At 35.5% G+C, this 19,525-nt stretch overlaps 1 protein-coding gene across 4 annotated transcripts in view; it reads right to left on the minus strand.

Annotated features, from left to right (window-relative positions):
- Positions 1-19,525, minus strand: part of PIGN (phosphatidylinositol glycan anchor biosynthesis class N) — a 106,461-nt gene that overhangs the window by 74,429 nt on the left and 12,507 nt on the right. For 3 of the 4 annotated variants that reach the window (XM_082639986.1, XM_082639985.1, XM_082639988.1), the window contains exons 5-13: positions 19,048-19,146; positions 17,031-17,137; positions 12,444-12,568; positions 11,198-11,328; positions 10,179-10,295; positions 7,501-7,541; positions 4,507-4,566; positions 3,166-3,258; positions 1,993-2,048 (exon numbers count right to left, since the gene is read on the minus strand). In XM_082639986.1, coding sequence (XP_082496112.1) covers positions 1,993-2,048; positions 3,166-3,258; positions 4,507-4,566; positions 7,501-7,541; positions 10,179-10,295; positions 11,198-11,328; positions 12,444-12,568; positions 17,031-17,137; positions 19,048-19,146 — 829 coding nt within the window. The remainder of the gene's footprint in view (positions 1-1,992; positions 2,049-3,165; positions 3,259-4,506; positions 4,567-7,500; positions 7,542-10,178; positions 10,296-11,197; positions 11,329-12,443; positions 12,569-17,030; positions 17,138-19,047; positions 19,147-19,525) is intronic. The other variant, XM_082639987.1, reaches the window with a different exon arrangement.

Here is a 19,525-nt window from a genome sequence, read left to right on the forward strand (position 1 = left end):
ATTTGAAGCCTGCTTTTATTGTACAATTTAAAATGTTTCCTTTCCCCTTAAGTTTCCAGTGTATGGGGGGGTGGTGAAGAAATGACACCTTCCAGTGTTTCCTCCAGCTTCTCATTCAGTGCATATATTACTTAAAATTCATTTCACTTCATTTGAGGTCTACTTGCTGTTCTAATTTGGAGGATTTGCCGTCCATTTGGACCATTCTTGCACAGGTTATAATTCCGTAAGTTTTTAGTTGCATTTTGCATTTAAAGAATGCATTCTATACTCTTTCTCATTTTGTAAAGTTTGTGCTGCTTTTTTATTTATGGATACAACAGTTTCTCAGATATTTCTGAGGATTTTAATATTTTTAAGCTCTTTTCTATTCCTTCACTTATCTATTTCCTCACAAGTCAATTCTTTGTTTTATCCAAGGCTTTTCTGGTCATACTGCAGGCTTTCAACGAATGATGATTTTCAGCCAGACAAATCTTCAGGCAGGGTGGGTGAGCCAGTGTGTGAGAATCAACCATTCTGTTGGGCTCCCTGGTGACACAAAGCTAGCAGTGGCTCCGCAGGCAGGTGTTGAGCATGAAAGCAGGGGAAGTTCATGGGCAGCTCCCGGGCCAAGTGGAGGAAGGTGGGCAATGTGCACTTGAACCCCTTCCAGAAGAGCATTTCCCTGATCAGTCTTTCTCAAGTAGCTGATCTAAAGTAACTCTCAGTTACTTTCAATGTCCTGTGTATTTTCTTCATATCAAAAATTGATAATATATTTCTTGTTCATTTATTTGTTTATTTTGTTACTGTCTGACTATACCACTACATTACAAATAAACAGATGCATATGATATCTAAATGATATAATATAGGGTAAATTCTAATTGATAAAGACTTGGCTTATAGTCTTTATAAGTATATGTGATAATCCTACAATTAGGGACACTCCCCAAAAATAATTCTACCTTTGACATATGTAATATAATTAATTTCATATGGTCATAACTTGCAAAATCCTAATTTTGCTTTGTTTTTGCTCTCCTACACACACACACACACACACACACACAAAGGCAAGCTGCCATAGAGAATGATGTGATTACATGATTCAGAGGGCAATAGTTTCTAGTTTATGAATACTACACTAGTGCTATAAGTTATGAAAAGTAACTCCAGGGAAGTCATTCAATCACATCCTTACCACCCATATTTCAAACAGTTTTTATTAATTTTGGTCAAGAGCAAAATCCTTCCTAATTAAATGTGAGTCCCTACTAACTGCAAACGAAGTCCAAGGAGGCTGAGAAAACCCGCCCGAGTCGGTTGGTGCGGAGCCACATTTATGACTCAAATCTCCCCATTCTCAATTCAAGGAAAGCACATCTTTCTGCATGTGGGACAAAATCTGCTGCCCACCAAAATCTACTCTCCTCTTTTCCCAAGTAGTTGTCAGTGTCTCCCAGAATTGTCTCATTGGCCTTTTCTTGGCACTTTTCCCCAGAGCCTCCCACATGTTTAACAGTTTCCACCACCATCTTTATGCTGTTGGCCCCAAAATCTTAATAACCAATTCTCATCTCTATCTTGAGATCCAAGTCCTTATTTTTAACTAATTAACTGGTATCTTCAAATGTAAGTTGAACTCAGTAAATTCATCCTTACCTTTCATACTAGCTCTTCTTTCTTTCTATAAGCCATAATGGCACAAGCATCTTCCCAATCAACCACACCAAGAGCCCCACACCTTCCCAGTCAAGCCCTGTTGAATTTATCTCCTTAATGTTTCCTATATATCTCTGTGCCCCTATATCTCCTCTACCAGCCATTCAAAGGTATATAGCATCTGGTTCATTATTTATAAAACAATAGAAGAGGCTTTCATTTAGAAGACTGCACTAACGTACCCAAAAAAGACAATGTTTCTAAGTACCTAATCTATCCTGTCAAGCTTTCAAACTCAGTGAAAAGTTATTTCCTACAAGTTAATAAAAAATATAAGAGACTTACTTAAATGGTGTGAACAAAAATGGTAAAGTAGCTTCTTTTTTCTGAGTCATTTTCACCTGGGAACCAAGTAGGAAAATACTTTATATTATAAATGAGAAAAAAATTAATTTCATTTTGAAACATAAACATCCATTGAAATGGTTCTTCGGGGACAGAAATAAATGGAATTTTGTGTTGCTATATTATTTCATAAATATCTAAAGAAAATGTTAATATTACTGTACCATTACAATAAGCTGAGAATTAAGCATATCAAGCCTGCAAAATAACATATTGTAATGTAATTAAACTATACTTCTTTAATTCTTAGGAAACAAAATAAGCCAAGCTGCATTAACATACTCTGTTATTAAGAATAACGGAACGGGACTTCCCTGGTGGCGCAGTAGTTGAGAGTCTACCTGCCAGTACAGGGGACGTGGGTTCAATCCCTGGTCCAGGAGGATCCCACATGCTGCAGAGCAACTAAGCTCGTGCACCACAACTACTGAGCCTGCACTCTGGAGCCCGCAAGCCACAACTACTGAAGCCTGTGTACCTAGAGCCCACGCGCCACAACTGCTGAGCCCACGCACCGCAACTACTGAAGCCCGCATGTTCTAGGGACGGCATGCCACAACTACTGAGCCCACGTGCTGCAGCTACTAAAGCCCATGCGCCTAGAGCCCATGCTCCACAGCAGAGAAGCCCGTGCACTGCAATGAAGAGTAGCCCTGCTCGCCACAACTGGAGAAAGCCCGCGCACAGCAATGGAGACCCAACGCAGCCAAAAACAAAAAAGAATAACAGAAAGTTTCAGTTAAATGGTCACTTCTTTAAGCTCTTAATGCATATAATAATATACATGGAATGACAAGAAATGTTGCTATCTCTAATCCTACTTCTACAAGGCAAATTCCATTGATAAAGACTTGGTCTGTAACCTTTATGAGCATGTGGTACTCTAACAATTAGGGACACTCCTCAAAGGTAATTCTACACCCTCAAACTGATTCATGGAACCTGCACCTCAGATATGGGAAACTTTAGGACACTAGTTAAACACACAAAATTTAAAGATAATAAATTATAGAAAATCATTCCTTAAAATGCAAAATCAAATATTTTCACTTAATATAATGTGCAATTTTAAAATTGTAGTAGCGTCCATTTTTGTGTGTGGTCTTGTTTTACCTTGAACTGTTCAAGAATCTGTACTGCGTTTGTAAACATGCTCTCTGCTTTGAAGAGATCAGTGCTGTTAAGTATATCCACAGGAAGGGTTCCCTGTAAATAATAGACACTGATTTAATATTAGTACTAACAAAGCTCAAAATATTCTTATAAAACAAAACAGACTTACAAAGGAAGCAATAGAGATGACATATGGACGAATTCTTGGAATAATTAAACAAAAAATCTTTTTAAAAACCATAACTAAAAAATGTTCTATTATATTTTCTTACAACGTAGATATAATAAAGTAAATAAAGCAAAAGAGATGAATTAAGTTCAATGAAACCTCACATTTATTTAAAGATTACTATGTGGCAGGCAGTGAACTAACAGTGCCCTGCACACAGAAAAAGTTACTATGGTGGGTGGGCCACAGCCAGCTCACTTAAAAAGAAAAAAAAGGCATAATAAGGAAAATAGGACTATACTACTATGCATAGTAACAGTCAGGATTGTTTTGTGAAACTTTGGTTTCAGTGACAGACATACTCACACACTTATGACTATAGGGGTCATAGCAGAGTTCTGAGGTAGATGACATTTTTTTTTCTTTAAGTTTGATTTGAAGGGCTAGAAAGAATGGCTGATGGGAATGGATTTTGTTTGTTTTTTAGCTTTTCAGCATCCAGTTCCCGTTCTTAATAGCATTACCATTCTATGCTGAGATATCAGGCAGAGCATAGTAGGTCTCTCATGAGGCCCCCCCAGCCTTCCCTCACGGAAGGGTAGACAAATAACCGAGGCCAGACCACTCAAATGGTAAGCACTGGAAGTTGACACCTGAGCGTCAAGGGACAGAGAGCACGACAGGTGTAATGCTACTCTCCCCTAGTGTCGGTGACCTTGCAGACTGGCCCTGCCATGCGACCACGGTGAGCTCCTTTCTCCTGAGTCTCTGGAGCACGCTTGGTTCCCGTTCATTTCCCAGTCTGGCTTTTGAGGACCCCTTTGATTTAGCAAACCAGCAATATCTTTTTCATAAATTTCCTTTAAATGGATTCAGTTTCTGCTGCTTACAATAAAAAATTACTTATATATTTTCCTCACGTAACTAAAATACAAAGACATAAATCTATTTACATTTTAGAAAATAAAAAATTTTTAAGAAAAGCTACTAGGCTTGTGCTCCATGTTGTATTTCATACATAATTATGAGGTGTTACATCTTTAGAGAGAAATATAAAGGAAAAAAGTTTTAAATGTAATCAAAGATCATTCAGAAACACATAAAAAGTAAATTTTACCGTACAATAATTTTTGTTTAATTCTGAGAGTTGGTAAGAAAATTGTATTCTTTACCACTGAATTAAGAGGGAAGGGGACTCCGATAAGAGCAGCCATCAGTGGTGCGACATCAGCCTACAAACGGAAGAAGTTCAAATCTAAGAAGTCGACAGAGATCAACAAGGAAAGTAAGTAATCTAATTAATATCACTGTGGCTTGAAAAGTAACCATGATATTCATTATAATCCATTACCTTCAAACATTGAATACATAGTAGGTACTGATCTCTAAAAAATGTCCTTTGCTAGAGGTACGTGAACTTATGAAAACTTAAATTTGACAAGAAACCACTAGGAGCCCCAAATGTAAAACACATAAAACAAAAAGTTACTTATTCTACATGCTAAAAACGTGACCACTTTATGCACCAGTGTTTGAGTATTATGAGAAGGATGCTTTAACTAGAAAATAAATAGCAAAAATAGACTTTAACTAAAGAAATATATATATATATATATATATATATATATATATATATATATATATATATATATATATATATATAAATTAAAGACAGTATGTATCAGAAGGAGGTTGGTTTGCCAGCCAGTGAAGTCCAGAAAAGATACAAATGAGCTAAGAGGCTCTTTGGACAAAAGACCTCAAATATCGTTTTGGAGAGCTCCCTTCAAGTCCAGTTTCCCAGAAGAGTTGTTCATGCTTTCTGTCTCCATGGCCTCACCTCCCCATCACTCCCCAGGCCACTCTAACTTGTTTTGACTCTTTATCATCCTGTAGAGCGCTCTTCCTAAAGAGCTAATAACCTCCATTTTTCTACAACTAATTGATTGCTTTTATATTAGTCCATACAATTTTTCAGGGAGTAGAATACTTGGCTGTCAGAATGCTCAGTTTCAAACACTTGCTTGTGATCTCCGAGACCTTGGGCAGGTTATTTAACCTCTCCAATGCTTCAGTTTCCTTATCAGTTAAAAAAGAAATAAAAGTTTCTCCCTTACAGAGTTATGGCAGGATCAAATGAGACTAAGTTTATAAAGTACCTGGTGCATAATAGTCCTGCACTAACCGGTGGCTACAAATGCTGTTGTGATGATTATAATTACGTGACCTCTTGGCAGTGCTGCGCGGACCACCCCCTCCTGGGCCTCTGTAACATCGCTCCACTGAGTGTCTCCAATCTCACGGTGGCTTCTTTCCAGATACCTTCTCTAGCCCCCATTTAAAATTGGAGTTTGGTCCCAGGCTCTCAGTGTTACTTTTTACCATCTAGACTCTCTTTACCATCTCATAAGACACTGAAAACCCCATTGGCCGCCTAATCGCTTCCTCTCCTTCCCCCAGAATCCACCGTTGGCCTCCTCTGATCTAGTCTCCATGCTGCAGCCAGAGGAATCCTCTCACAGAAAATCAGATCATGTCACTCCCCAGGCTTTGAACACTTCAAAGGCTTCCTCAAGCTTTAGGATTAACTCCATAGGGCCCATGAGGCCCTGTGTGGTCCAGTGTCTACCTTATTCTGCCTCACATCAAACCACGGCCTGTTGCTCTGTACACCCATTTCAAGATCCTTTAAAATGCCACATACCCTCTACCAGAGCTCTGGGCACATGCTGCTCCTTTGCCTGAAAAGCTCCCTTCCTCCTGCCTTGGCCTGGCAACTGCTACTCATTCTTCAATCTCAGCCCAAGCCTCAATTTCTGGGGAAGCCTTTGCTGACCACACAGCCTATGAGATATATCTGCTTTATACACTGATGGCTTCACAGGCCTCTTTTGTTGTACTTATCACGGCTATAATTTTACGTTTATTTGTATGATAAATACAAATAAAAGTAAAATTTATCTTATTCCTAAACTATAAGCTTCCTAGGGTAGGGAGTGTGTCAGCTTTTATTCACCATTATATCCCTTATACAAAGTTTAATGTTAATGTGTTAATGTTTCAATATTTTAATGTTAATGTTAATGTTTGCACGATGTTTAAACATACTGCAGACACACAACAATGTTGGCAGAAGGAATGAGTAAAGAATTCTCAACTAATATAGATCTGAAGCAGTATTCAGAGAGCAATAGCTGAATCTATATTTAGTTTTTGATTATGATCCAACCTATATAAAAAACATATTCTTGTTTTATGGACTTCAAGTTATTCCTATCCCTTTGACAGTGATTTTTATTGCAAATTAATAGACTGCTATCTGATTCTATACATTGTCACTTACTTGGATAATAAGCATCCATCCTGAGTGAAGAGACCATTCTTAATATGCTGAGAAAGAACAGGCTTCTATAACCGCAAGCCTGAAAATGAGACCCTAGGCCTTGGTTTATCCACCACAGTAAGGAATGTCAGCTTGTGAGGTGACCTGGAGAAGTAAGGTATTCCCGCCATTTTGGAGGCCACATACCAACGATGCCATGCCTTCCACAAATAGTAAAGATGGCTGTCTACACAGCATATCTTCAACAAGATAAATCTGTGCTTCGTATTTACAGATGTTACTGGTCTAGCTTGATTAGGTTGGCCACACATTTTCCTATAATGTAAGGTTTCTAGCTGAGTAATCTATATACTCTTGTCACTTTTTCTCCATTGCATTTGTAAAAACTCTGGGTAGAATTAAAGATAAAATGGGTATTAATAAAAAAGAAATGGTAACTGACACACTAACAGGAGAGAAACCCATAATGGGGTTTTATTAGATCTGTGCTTAAAGGAACTAAGCAAGGCAACCATGACGAGAAATCACAGAAATGTAACAGGCATGCAAATTTTAATTTGCATAATAATTCTTTAATTAGCCAGTGTTATTTGGAGGGAGGGCATCTTCTCTTTTCACTTTTATTTGTGGCTGCTTTTTTTATTTTGCCAAAAGGAAGATTACTTGGGGTTAAGATATTCTCATTTAACAGGATTTCCCTTAGTAACTGAAATGTTTTAGAAAAATCTTTTATCATTATTAATATACTTTTTTTCCAGACTGTTTTGGTCTAAACTTCTTATAGATGAAATTAAATCTGAACATGATTAAATTTAATGAATACCTGATTGACATCTTGTCTCTTCCAGTTCTCCAATTTCCATTCTGAAAGATACAAATAAACACCAGAGTTGATGTTAAGAATTTTTTTAAAAAAATAAATCATTTTATTATTATAAGTGGTCAGTGGAAAAGAAAGTATTGGTAAAGTTCATTTTAAGCCAAGTATGAACAAAAAGCGTGCTTAAGAAGGAAGAGTTGTACATTTTTTAAACTAGAATTTTAAAAGAATAACTGAAAAGTAAATATTTGATTTTTTTTTTTTTTTTTTTTTTTTGCGTTACGCGGGCTTCTCACTGCTGTGGCCTCTCCCGTTGCGGAGCACAGGCTCCGGATGCACAGGCTCAGCGGCCATGGCTCACGGGCCCAGCCGCTCCACGGCATGTGGGATCTTCCCAGACCGGGGCACGAACCCGTGTCCCCTGCATCGGCAGGCGGACTCTCAACCACTGCGCCACCAGGGAGGCCCAATATTTGATATTTTCTGTGATAGTTTATTAATTTGGAAATAATTTGGAGATAATTGTTTCAAAACTTCCAAAGGCTAAGGAAGGAAAGATGGAAGTAAAAGGCACAATGATAACTGTCAGCATGACTACAACTAATGACAGTCCTGTTCCAGGGAATTATTAAGGCAACCAATAGCCCGTTAGTCAATCTAAGCTTTTCTTTTTTCTGTAATGAGAGTTGCTTGCAAAATATTTGAAATTTTTTAGCTCTGATGCTCTTACCGTCACTAATCCCAAATGTGAAAGTAGTATAGTGAGTTACTATTAAAACTGCCTCATTCCCCTATCTTTCTACATATAGATTCAGAAATTTCAATAAACAGTAATCAAAACAAATGATTATGAGGCCATGTCTTGATTTTAAGACTTTGTTTTTGACTTCAGGATATATTACCCAAAGGGTTCTAAGGCATTTTTATGATGAAATTTCCTTTAATAAGCTAATAAAGTTTAAAAATATGATCCTAATTCTTTCTACCAGTCAGCTACTAAAAATTCAGACTAATCACCTGATGAGGAAAAACATGTACATTCCCTTTCTCTGTAACTTATGATACCAAATATCCATATAAGAAAAAATACATTCTTTCAGTAATGATTCTTGAAGTCATATGATTCTAAAACTTTAAGTCACTGAGAAATCAACTGCCAAAAGAAAGTTCTGTCTCCTAAGTATTCAATACAAACATACTATTTAACCTAGCTTTTATTTAGATTCAATCTAATCCATTTAACACAGAGCATAAGAATATAAAATGGTGCAGCTGCTTTGGAAAATAGTTTGGCAGTTTGCAAAAAATAAAACATAGAGGAACACATGACCCGTTAATTCCACTCCTAGGTACGTGCCCAAGAGAAATAAAAACACATATGCACTCAAAACCTTTTACACAAATGTTCATTGCATCATTATCATAACAGCCCAAATGTGGAAACGATCTAAATGTCCATAAGATGACAATGAAATATGGCATAGACATACAATGGAGAGAGAAGTAAGGAGTGACTGCTAATGGGAAGGGATTTGGGGAGGGGGGTGGCAATGAAATGTTTTGTAATTAGATAGTAGAGGCGATTGCATAATCTTGTGAATATACTAAAAAAATTTAATCATACACTTTTAAAACATGAACTTGATGGTATGAGAATTACATCTCAATAAGAAATAAACAAAAAAAAAGAAAGAAAGTGTGTAGGAAAATTTTATTATACAAACCAAAAAGTCTTCTATGGTAGAAATACCTAATACAGCTGGGAGTCCACATCCCTGGAGAAGGTTTTAAAAGGAACATTTCTAGGCCTTACCCAGACTCATGGAATCAAAATACCTATACACAAGGTCTGGAAATCTGTAACTTATTATTTTTTTTGCGGTACGCAGGTCTCCCACTGCTGTGGCCTCTCCCGTTGCGGAGCACAGGCTCCGGATGCGCAGGCCCAGCGGCCATGGCTCACGGGCTCAGCCACCCCGCGGCATGTGGGATCCTCCCGGACCAGGGCACAAACCCGTGTCCCCTGCATCGGCAGGCGGACTCCGAACCACTGCGCCACCAGGGAAGCCCTGTAACGTTTTTTTTTTTAAATCTGTATTAACAAGTGCTTTGAATGAGTCTGACACAACTAATCCAGAGAAAGGCATTTGAGAGGAATTTATTTTGTCCAATTAGTAAAAGCTTTGAAACGCTAAAATACCCTTACCTTACAAAATAACCAGAGCTCCAAGAAAAAGGAATTCCTTTTCGTCATGGACACGGACTGAGAAGCAAGGGAGGCTTGGGCAACAGAGAGAGCCTTCAAAAGTACTAGAGACAGGGCAAAATCTGTCCAGTTTTGAAATATCAATTGTGATATATGTGTGATTTATCTAATTGATAGTCTTTGCAGGTAAGATCTAAGCCAAGGGTTTAATCTAAGTCCTGGAATAATAAGGTTTGTGAAAAAAAAAATTAAAACTTATACTTGAACTTTCACAAGGCAAATAACTAACAATTATATTTCAAGCTGAATATTATAAACCATATAATATGAACTATACAAAAGTAATACATAGAAATAGTAATGACACAAATATCAAAATGAAAGCTATAACTTGAAAAGTAATTTTTTTAAGTTAAACTTTGGTTTTATTCTAAAATGTCACATTTATAAAAACAATAAAGATAAATGTTCATACCTTGCAAATATGTATCATCAAATTTCTGAGCTAACACTTTTTGAGGATACTTGATTCCAGCTCCCCAAGTGACAAAAGGAGTACAAGTCTCGAAAGGATGACCAGCTCCATGGGAACCTACAAATAAGACACAAAGAGTAACAAGACAAGTATCAATATATAAGAATTAACTTATACCTAAATATTTTTTAGTACTTAGTTTTAAAGAGTTGATCTCTATATAGCTAATTCTGGCCACCATACTCCCAAATGTTTGCATCTCTATATAACAATTAGTTTTTAAATATTCCCAAAGAAAGTCAGAGCATCAACAACAAACAGGCAAAAACAAAAAGCAGAACATCCATTGAGTGACTGGTTGAAAGAAGAATAAGAATAATAACAATAAGAGTTGGAGGAGATGCCACCAGAGTAGCACCAAAGGCAGAAAGAACAGGGAAAGCTCCTCTGGGGAGTAACCACCCAAGTTTGAGGCCAGGTCTGCTCTGAAGAGGATAGCAAAGTCTCTATATGCTTTTCTTCCAGGCCACTTTGGCTGGTATAGCCAAAAGCCCTTTATAAAGTGGAACCGGCTCACAAGAATTCTACATTGTGATTTGGTGACCCAAACCTCAGCTTTGCCTTATTTTGTTCTCTGTGCACACACTGTGTTTGCCTTGGGAATCTCACAGAGGGGATAGGCTCATCTAGTAGTACCCTCAGTAATACCACCTTAAACTCACCCCCTCTGCCATCACATACAGTTAATTCTAGGTGGATAAATAATCAGTATTTTTTGTTTTCTTCACCACACTTTTCTCTAATTTCTCATGTTAAATGAGAGTATATTCTTTTCATAGTTAGAAGAAAGATTATATAAGATCAGTCTTTTATACACTAACATTTTATGCATGCTATTACGTGCTAGAGAGTTTGCATATACTAAGATATCTAATCCTCTTCAACATTACAAGATATTTGCAAGCTACATTTACCACTACTTTAATCGTAAAGTATATATCACTTAGAAACAGACTAACCCCAGTCTGTCATTCCATGGTCAGCAGTAAAGATAAATGCTGTTTTCCCATCACTTCCATAAAAATCTTTAAGAGTAGACACAATTTCTTTCAATCCCTCATCAACTATTTTAATATTGTTCAAATATTCCCTGTTTAAAAAGAAAGAGAAGAGAGATTTAAATTATATTAATTACATTAATTTGGAAAAATCAAATTTATTCAATATGAACTTATAAAGTCAATAACTTGAAGTTCTTTTAGATCTCATCTTTAATATTTTTTAAAATCAGAGCTCTTTAGAGTGTTAAAAGTAATTTTCTTCTCTTAAAGAAGTAAAAAAATCTGGAATCATTTTCAAAAATGATTTTTAAAAAGATATTGATTAGCAAATAGATTTTAAGGAATGCTTTTTAAGTCTCAAATGCAACAATGATGACTTTTAAGTCCATGCCTCTCATAATGTAAACTATATTGCTCTTTCCACATTAGTAATAGGTAAGCATCACTGTTTCAACTATAGAATATTTCCATCCCTTAGAGTGTCTGTGATATAAAACACTATAATATATTTTGAACAAACTATATTTAAGCTTTCCATACAGTTGAACAAGGATGGTTTGGTATAAGTTCTATCACTTAAGACAATGCATTGTGTTAAAGAAGGGAAGCATGAGGTATCCATTACTGGCAGCTAACCAATAGGCTTTACAGTTAGTTAGACTAATCTAAATCAAATTCAAAATGAAGAATAAAAGTATAACATGAATTCTTTCTTTCTTATGGTCTGCAAAAGTGAGAAAAATAGTCGCTGTTTTATATAAGGAGTACTACTGAAACATCATATACAAAACTTTATACTATTATCTGCTAGATACAGCACTGATTAAATGGAACATAAGGAACAGCTAATTACATCTTCTTGTGATATAAATATTAACACCATAAAAATGCTTTTTATTTCAAAATTTACTAAAATACTTCTAAAATATAAGTTTTTTCTCTCTGACCTGATAAATGAAGAATATGGAATACACATATAGGATATATTTTATTTATATTAATGTGCAGTGTGGTCACAGCATATGTGATTTTAGCCACTATATCATACTACATCTCATATAAATGAGAACTTATTCTACTTTAGAGTTATTTAAAATATAAGTTCTGTTGTGATCATTACAAAGAAAACATTATAATAATATTTTAAAAGTTCAAACAGGTGTTTCCCTCAAAACCATGAAATTAAACACAGCATTAAAATTACCTTGACGATGGTCGGTGAGCATGTCCATTTGTATCTATTCCTAATAAATGTAAGAAAAAAACTATTTTGTCTTCATTTAGTTTAGAAAACAAAGATTGGTTGTTTCTGGCAGCATGAAAGAATTCCTATATGTAACAAATCAGTTAAAAAATTTTAGTTCATTCATTTTACTTAAAAAGTAATTCCAATGAAAACATTTAATTAAATTTATACATAACTATAAAATTAAATTATCCTATTTTGTTTAAATTTGTCCTCAGGACCTACCAACACAAAGTACTTGTCAGTTCAGACATCTACATTCAAATAGTGAGTGAGCTATTTTCTGTGTTATAATTAGGCTAAAAAAGTTTATAGAAAGGGGATCTCGTTTTCATGAAGTTCTCATAACATTGAATAAAATATAGCAGATTGAAGAACTATTTTGACAAGAGTCAAAAGTAAAACGGTACTAGTGGCAACAGTTTAGGAACGCTTTATGAGTTTAAAATGTTTTCATACTTCTGTTGTTCTATGTTACCACCCTAGTCCAACCATAGTCTCTCATTTGCAACACTGCAAACAGCCTCCTATTTCCTTTGTCCCAAGACTAGAATCTGTTCTTCACATTGTATGATAGAAAAATGTCCACTTAATGAAAGGAAATACGGTTCAAAAATGATTAATTTCATAATGATAAACTGGATTCATAAAGCCCTCTAAGAAAAGGATTCATCCTGTGCTTACATACACATGAACATGTAAGCAAGTACCTATGGAGAGTACTTTTAAATTATTTTAAATAAATCAACAGGCTGCCAAGATATATAATTATTGTTCACATAAATTAACTATAGAAGATGTTAATTTTAAGAATAAGAGGTATTTAACTTCCCAACAAAAGTCTGAAGTATTTTTTCAGATAATTCTTCATTATTACAAACATTAAAAATATAAATGGTGCCAGAGAAACCATCTAGTCAAGAATAGAAATGTCTTTTTAAAAACATAAACATAATGCTACCAATCCTCCTTAAAAACATAAAATGGCCCCCTTTCATATATGTATGAAATGTATATTCTACCTAGCCCCTTTCAAATACATTCTAATTCGCCCCTAAGAAATTTTAAATCTAGATGGAAATGGCAAGTTTTTCAAGAGAAAGGAATTACATTCTAAAGATATAATTGAAAGCTGACAAGAAACAAAAAAACTTAGCAATTGAACTTGAGTCAAATTTACAATTTGTTTCATGACTGATAATATTCAGCTTTGTAAAAAGTGCTATTCATTCATATGTGGACACAAGATCTGTGAAGCCATGAAACACTAATCTTACAGAGCTCAGCCTACTGGATTCCCACTGCCTTTTAAAAAGTTGGTCTTTGGTACCTAAGAGATAGAATACACTCCTAGCTTCTTTCCCCCCAATATTTAGTATAATTATGCCCACTAACCCCACTTTTCTTAGCTCAAAGACACACATTCATTTTTGTACTTAACAAATATTTATTATACTTCATGGGAGACTGCTAGATGACTAACCCAGCATGCAGTCTCTCTTTCTCTCCAAGTAAAACCTCTGATTTTATGGGACATGTCAGTGCTCCAAACTTAAAACCTACATATTTCCTATTCTCTCTCACAGCTACATGTGCCTTTTTGGTTATGGCCAATGAGATATAAGTCAAACATTTCAGTCAAAGGACTATGTGGACCTAAGGCTTTTTGAAATAAATTTAATTTAGTAGGAGAGAAGGTCCTTTTCAATTCCTTGTACTGTTGGCCTAAAACATTTAAAATAATGGCTGGAACTCCAGCATCTCTTGGGTCGTAAGACAACTTTGAAGCTAAAACCATGCCCTGAGGATAGAAGAGAAACTTAGGAGACTGGGTCTTAATGACATTGTGGAACCACTATGGCAATCTTGGACTGCATCAATCTCGGGCTGCCTACTTCTGGCATTATCTTTTATTGAGACAGAACTTCTAAGCAATATTTTTTTTTCTATTACAGAGTTGAATTTAATCTAAATTAATCATGTATCTACGCACCAGACACTTCCATGATAGGAATTTAGATTTAACAATGTGAAAAAGACAGTATCTCTGCCACAAGATGTATATAGGATTGAAATTGTTTGGGTTTTTTTGTTTGTTGTTTTGTTTTGCTTTTAAATCCCCTCCTTTTTGCATAAACAGTACAGAAATGCTTGTTAGATCCAATGGCTTATAATATAGGCAGTTGTAAGCTTAAATAAAAGCAGAGTTCCTTTTAATCCTCTGGGATGTATTGGAACAGTTAGTCCTCACACATCTTTTTTTTTCCATTCCTTTTTAGATTCTTTTCCCATAGGATTGAAATTGTTGCCAATGTATCAAAAATTACAGCATAGCATAATAAAGTACTAAGATAGAGGTATTAAGGGAATATAGAAGAGGGTTCTCTAAGTCAAACTGGAAGTGGGGTAAAGCAAAGGGAAGTCATGGAAGACCTAATAGAGGAGATGGCTATGGATATTTTACCACAATTTTTAAAAAAGTGAGCAGAAATTGGCATATATATGTAAACCGTTTGACTAGAATTAAGCATGAGTCTCTGGCCAGGGCACAAAGTCCAGGTTGGACCCCTGACTCCCTCTCTAGCCTGATCTCAGACTGTGCTCTAGTAAGTGTTCCTGCCATGCTAACCTCCCCTTTTTTCAGTTCCCCAAATCCATTATGCTGGCTCTCCTTTCAGGGCCCAAGTTTACATAACGCTGTTGGCCTGAAATACTCTTCTCTATATGCAATCCAGATCCATCCATTTCTTTGTCTTCTATACTTCTCCAGAGACTATCTCAAAACTCTCAGGAAAGTCTTCCTCTAACTGTTTAGTTTAGATCAGAATTTTCTAAAGATATGTTCTTAGTCCCTGCATTTTTCCTTCACACCGCTAATCATTGTTGATGATTTCATATTTTTGTTATTGATTAATGTACATGTCTCTATTATATCTTATGAAGTTGTAGGCAAATTCTTTTTCTGGTCACTATCATATCACCAACTAGCAGTGTTGAAGTAAAGTAAAAAAGGCATAAAATCAGGCCAGTCATTAGCAATATCTGCCTATCCACAAGGAATCAAATCCATGATTTTGGAACATTTTTGGCATGTTTACGAAATTAGAAGCCAAAGGCCTTTAAGCAGATACTAATATAAGTCAATTATATTAAGAAATGATAGCAAAATAAATTGCTAATTATTTTTTTGAAGAGATTTTATTTAACTTGAAGGTCTTCCCTTTTGACAAAAGCATATGTTAAATGAAAAAAGAAAGCTTCAAGGAAAAATATTCTGATAAAAGAAATAGGGTTTATCAAAGAACACATTGAGCACTTAATTCCTGATAAGTAAATACAAAGAAAAATGCAGAAACATACTGACTGTTTACAAACAAACAATAAAAATGACTACATTATGGAGAAGTCCGCAACGTCAGTCCAAAGACACTACTGGTAAAGGGAAGAATCATTAAGGGTCAATCAATGAATGCTTCTTACAACAGATGAATTATGAGTTATAATTTGGAGATTAGAAAGAATAGATTGGCAGAAAGGAGTGAGCCAATATCTACAGCTGAGATTTTCACACAATTTTTGAAAATATAAATTCTATTGGATTCCTGGTGAAGCTGTGATGATTGTCACTAACAAATAGTCCAAAAAACTCAATATCTTAATGAAATTCAAATATTTTTTATGATTAACTTGTGAATTTGTTTTTGCTTATCTAATTTTTCTTTAAAGTACAAATTTTTTTAAACATCTACTTTATGTTATAATAAATGCATTAGATTTGAACAGCATTTTTCAGAAGACTTTCAAACAAATCACATGTTCCCACTACTTGTAAGAGACTGGTTCTGTGGTCAAAGAAAGATCAAGAAGGTTTACCTAGGATGATTCAGCAAACTAGGAAAGAAATGCAGGTTTCCTAAATCCAACCAAGGGCTCATTTTACTGTCAGAAACACGGAATTTAAGAGTTAATTTTTTTAAAATAAATCTATTTATTTAATTTATTTATTTTTGACTGCATTGGGTCTTCGTTGCTGCGCACGGGCTTTATCCAGTTGTGGGAGCTACTCCTCGTTGCAGCGCGCAGGCTTCCCATTGCAGTGGCCTCTCTCGTTGCAGAGCACAGGTTCTAGGTGCGTGGGCTTCAGTAATTGTGGCACGCGGGCTCAGCAGTTATGGCTTGCAAGCTCCAGAGCACAGGCTCAGTAGTTGTGGCACACGGGCCTAGCTGCTCCGCGGCATGTGGGATCCTCCCAGACCAGGGATTGAACCCGTGTCCCCTATATTGGCAGGCGGATTCTCAACCACTGCACCACCAGGGAAGCCCAGAGTTAACTTTTTTAAATTATTTTTTTTTAACTTCTATTAATTGGTTATTGTAGAATGTGTAATTTCCTAGAACCCAGTCTTTTTAAAATAGTATGCTACAATAAAGTACTTTCAAGTTCATACAAGTAAAAAAAACTAAGATGCATTTACTAACAAATCAGTTTCTAGTACATTAGGTACAAATACGTGTGCTGTAGATTAGCCACTCAATAGGACATACCTTCACATTATCAAAAACCCAGGTATCCAGTTTTGTTACATCCTGGGCACCAAAATCCTCACTGTAAGCGTCATAATTATGTGCAAAAACATGGTTTCCACTAGCACCTGTAAAGGAAATTTGGAGAAAAAAAATTTTAATGATCTGCCATGGACCATAGTTTATACTATAACATATGCTGTTGGTTTTGTTCTCACAGTAACATATTCCAATTTTACAGATACACTACAAGTGAGTTAATTAACTTGCCAAAGTCACAGTGCTAATGAATACACGACAGCACAAAAGTAAACACCAAAGTTTGTCTCCCTGTAAGGATTAAACTATTCAAAGAATTTGTGCATCTAAGGATGGTACAATCTAAAATAGATGAAATCATTTGTTTTACAAAATTCCCTAACCAAGAAGAAATTCAAATATTTCAATTCTTTTATTCATAAAATATGTGCATTTTTCTCAGTATAAGGGAATAAATATTGCTTATTGCCAAATAGTTTGAAAGGGTCAACAAATATATTAATCTTACATAGTTGTAGGATTTTATTAAGAATCTAATCAACTTAGTGAATTTCTGAGTTAGGCTCTTATAGCTCATAAGTAAGAGATATAACAAAATAATGACAAATCTCTTATAATATCAGCTTAGCTCTAATGATACTGTTCTATTGTTCAGCCATTCTACTTCCCACATTCTAAGTAAAGATCTGAGTGGGTCTGTGGGTTGCCATAAGAAATGGAACATTCTTATTCGATTATCTCCAATTCAGGCATCCTGTCCTATCAACTGTAGTCAGAAGTAGGGAGGTAAGTTTGGTAGCCATAGCAACTTAATCCATCCTCACCACCACCAGTCCCCCAAAAAGCTTAACTGCTTTCCAAAGAAGGGAGTATATAAATGGCAAGCAGTATGAGTTTTTTGACCTGCTCTACATAATAATGTTCTGTGACTATCATACAGAAAATTCTGAATATCCGTTTTGCTTTTGAGACATATAATAATCTTTAGTAATTACAATTATTATAATTATATTCTTGACTAAGTGTAAACCTTTTCATTAGGTGAAATGATCATAATGCTCTCACTAAAAAGCAGTTAATGACATAAAATTCAAATGGAATCAAACTGATTTTAGAAAGTAATGTAAATGAATTTTCTAATCAAGAGATGTTTTAATACTTGCAGATTCATGCACACAGAAATACAACAAATACAATAAGTCCAAATGGCATGATCCTGAATATATGCAAATAGAAGTTATAAATTTTAACATTTAAATCTTTATGTGACTATCTATTAACTTCTTAGTAATAATCTATCAAAGTAAAATGAGGGGCCTCCCTGGTGGCGCAGTGGTTGAGAGTCCGCCTGCCGATGCAGGGGATGCGGGTTCGTGCCCCGGTCTGGGAGGATCCCATATGCCGCGGAGCGGCTGGGCCCGTGAGCCATGGCCGCTGGGCCTGCGCATCCGGAGCCTGTGCTCCGCAACGGGAGAGGCCACAGCAGTGAGAGGCCCGCATACCGCAAAAAAAAAAAAAAAAAAAAAAAGTAAAATGAACCAGACGTCTACATCATCATCATAATGAGGAGTTATCATCATCATAAGCATTTTGCTAAATGTTTCACATGAATTATCTTATTTAATCCCCAAAACAAACCTAGAAGATAGAAATTATTATTATTATTATCACATTTTACAGAAAAGAAAACTGAAATTCAGAGAAGTTATCTAGCTTGCCCAAGATTAAAAAGCTATTAGATGTTAAGAGTCATACATATACGATTTCATTGAATCCAAGGTATTAAAAACTGTATAATTCAACATTTCAAGTACAACTAAGAAGGAAAAAAAAATCAAACTGACATGTCTATCTATTGTAATATACACCCTTATTTCAGAGATGTTAAATATGTAAAAACATGTATTTCAAAATCAATAAAATATAGTATATATTTTAAATTACCATATTGATTTATTGCCTATTTAGTAGCTGAGGAAATATAATCAATGACTTTTACCTTTGGCAAACATAGTCAAGATGTCTGGGCTCCCCCAGCACCATGCGTGCCTGGTTTCATTAATAAGAGAATCAAATTCTACAGGATTTTCCTTCCATCCTTCAGGTAATTGAGAAAGAAAGCAAACAATGACAAAAGTAATATATACATGATGAAATATTAGTATATCCCCTAGAGAAGTATTTTTCAAATAATAACAATGAGGATTAATTGCAGAACAAGTGCAAAACTAATAACAGATTTTGTTACATGTATTATATTACAATTTTTTTTTAAAAGCTTACGATAGATAATTTACTTCTTACTAAAATATAGAATCACTTTTGACCTTTCGAGTGTTAAGATCTAGGAAATCCATGAATCCATCCAATCATATTCTATCAATAGCACAGGATGATAAAAAGCTAAAGCTTAGGGCTTCCCTGGTGGCGCAGTGGTTGAGAGTCTGCCTGCTGATGCAGGGGACACGGGTTCATGC

Source organism: Mesoplodon mirus (assembly GCF_964341445.2).
Source record: "Mesoplodon mirus genome assembly, chromosome: 13".
Classification (NCBI taxonomy): Eukaryota; Metazoa; Chordata; class Mammalia; order Artiodactyla; family Ziphiidae; genus Mesoplodon; species Mesoplodon mirus.